Raw genomic sequence first — 2,246 nt, 5'->3', positions numbered from 1 at the left:
CTCCGTGGCCCGACCTGTTAAATGTAATGGCGTCATCCCGTTGCAGACGGCAGGTGTTCGGCTAACGACGACAAGGACTGCCCCCTGGAGGCCGCCGCCACCACCTCGTAAGTAGGGTGGGTGGGGGTCGGGGCGGGTGGCTCCTGGCTCAGCCTAATCGCCGATACGGCTGTCCTTTCCTTCCCCTACCCGCAGGTACGACGCGGAGGGCAGCGACCGCCGGATCAACAACCACGTCCACGGCAAGCCCGTGGTGCCGGACGAGGACCCCGCCGACCTGGGCTTCCTCTACGCCCGCTCCCTGTCGCTGTCCGTCGACGACGACCTGACCGCGACCAACCCGACGGCCATGGTGCGCGGCCGGGCGCTCCGGAACCGGGTGTTTGGCCAGACGTGGTGCTCGGCGACCTCGTGCCCCGTGTCAGCGGCGCTCACGCTCTCCAACACCTCGACGAGGCACCAGACCAGGTGAGGGGCCCGTGGAGGCACCGCGAACACAAATGCTGAGCAGAGTGATGGGAGGACTCCAGGACGACCGCGTTGGGTTTCATAGGAAAGTCGGCCAGGGTGAGGCGCTCGTGGCGTGCATGGACTGCAGCTTCAGCGCCACCTCCGTCTCCATCGTAGACGGCGAGGCCGTATGCGCCGCAGCCTCCTCCACCAACGTGGCGCGGGTTGTCTGCGTCGCCGTCTGCCAGTGAGTCACCACCTCCGGGTGATATCAGATCATTACCGAGATCAGACAGTTTATCGACTATCGTGTCTGAAATCATGCTGGAATGATTTCGAGATCGACACGTTTTCTGGGTTTCGCTTTGACGTCGATGTCTCATGTCACCAGGTGGGAGGGCCTGGACTGCACGTGCTCGTCGGGCTGCTCGAGCAACGAGCTGGGCTCCGAGTCGATCCACACGTACAGCTACCAGGTGACGGCGGCCTCTGGCGTGCGCGAGCTGCTCGGCTACCTGCACCGCCTCGCGTCGCGCGTGCACAACACGGCCGAGCACCTCAACATCGCCGGCCAGCTCGACATGCCGGGCAAGTCGCGCCAGGTGCGCGCCAACGTGGAGAGGCGCTTCGGCCGCGACCGCGCCAAGGCCGTGCCGCTTCTGTTCTACGGCCCGGGCAACATGAGTCGGCGATGAGCCGCCCCACAACAGCCTCCTCGACGGGGACCCGACCCGAGAATGTGGTCCGGGAGACGTCAAACGAGACGTCTCAAGTGCACCTCCACGTCGAGGAGCCTTTATTGTCACCAGGGATGTCCGTCCCGGCGTCCCGGCGTCGTAGGAGGTGGCGACCATCAGCATCAATCGCCCTGAACATCTGCTGCTCCAACTTATTCTTTTTCAAACCAGTACTTTATTTACACTATATTATTTTATTTACAAGTTCTGACGATTTTTTTTGTCATTTGTTTTTGCCACCCGTCAAGCAAACGGCGCCCCGATATCGGCGCGCGCTGCAATCCGTTGCGGGACACTTTATTTTTTACACCCCGGCGGATTTGAAACAGGCGAGAGCGTGGCGACGATAGCGGCGGCGGCGCCGTGCGCCATATGGGGCCATAGTTCACAGGGCCGCGAACGAGTGTGTTAACTGACGTGTGTGTTATGAATGTGAGCGAGTGCGTGCGTGTGTGTGTGTGCGCGCGCGCGCAGCAGCAGCTGCTGTTGCTGCCCCGCCCACCCGGGCCTCGCCCCCTTCTACGCAGCGCGACCACTGCGCGAAAAAGTCATTATCGGCACAAGCACCACAACAACTAGGAGTGCGGAACGCCGCGTGGTACAGGCGAAAGTGGGAGAATCAAAATTTCGACAGAAAAAAATATTAGCTGCGGTGCAAATATTTACTAGGGGAATAATAAAACAAGTAAAGGTTGAATTAATTTTTTTTTAGGAGTTTAATTTTTTATGTTCTGCTTGCCGTTTTCCAAACTAGTAAAACGAGGGCTCGCTCTGTGATGTATAGAGTGAGGAGGGGGAGGGGACAACAACACATTTACTGCAAATTTAGAAGATCACAGCCCCGAATTCTACCGAGACGCGGAGTTGTGAAACCACCTTGTGACAACTTTCGTTCTGCCCCATTCTGGTCTGGGCGATGATGGCGATGGCGGTGCGGGGCCTGCGGCGGGGTGCGTGTGCCCGTGTGGAGCCGAAGGGAGAGGGGTGGTGTAAGCCAAAGCCACAGCACGCGGGATATAGTTGCGAGTGATTGGAGAGGGGTGTCGTGGGGGTGGGGGA

At 59.8% G+C, this 2,246-nt stretch overlaps 1 protein-coding gene across 1 annotated transcript; it reads left to right on the top strand.

The window, feature by feature from the left end:
• The first annotated feature begins 45 nt into the window (after window positions 1–45).
• Window positions 46–1,393, top strand: LOC113216858 (uncharacterized). Its single transcript, XM_052264895.1, has 4 exons — window positions 46–107; window positions 196–468; window positions 554–697; window positions 842–1,393. Exons 2-4 carry the CDS (start codon window positions 350–352, stop codon window positions 1,143–1,145), a joined length of 567 nt encoding a protein of 188 aa, XP_052120855.1. The 5' UTR covers window positions 46–107; window positions 196–349; the 3' UTR covers window positions 1,146–1,393.
• Window positions 1,394–2,246: the final 853 nt, after the last annotated feature.

This window comes from Frankliniella occidentalis, unplaced genomic scaffold (genome assembly GCF_000697945.3).
Source record: "Frankliniella occidentalis isolate FOCC.00 unplaced genomic scaffold, Focc_3.1 Scaffold22, whole genome shotgun sequence".
Classification (NCBI taxonomy): domain Eukaryota; kingdom Metazoa; phylum Arthropoda; class Insecta; order Thysanoptera; family Thripidae; genus Frankliniella; species Frankliniella occidentalis.
The sequence above is the reverse complement of the archived record's forward strand: the minus strand, read 5'-3'. Positions and strand labels throughout refer to the sequence as shown.

What these genes read in the sequence shown, in the direction of transcription:
- LOC113216858 (XM_052264895.1), top strand. Translation starts at nt 350, where the DNA reads ATGGTGCGCGGCCGGGCGCTCCGGAACCGGGTGTTTGGCCAGACGTGG. An exon ending in TCGACGAGGCACCAGACCAG is followed by an intron (nt 469 to 553) that starts GTGAGGGGCCCG and finishes TGGGTTTCATAG; the next exon opens with GAAAGTCGGCCAGGGTGAGG. An exon ending in GTCTGCGTCGCCGTCTGCCA is followed by an intron (nt 698 to 841) that starts GTGAGTCACCAC and finishes TCATGTCACCAG; the next exon opens with GTGGGAGGGCCTGGACTGCA.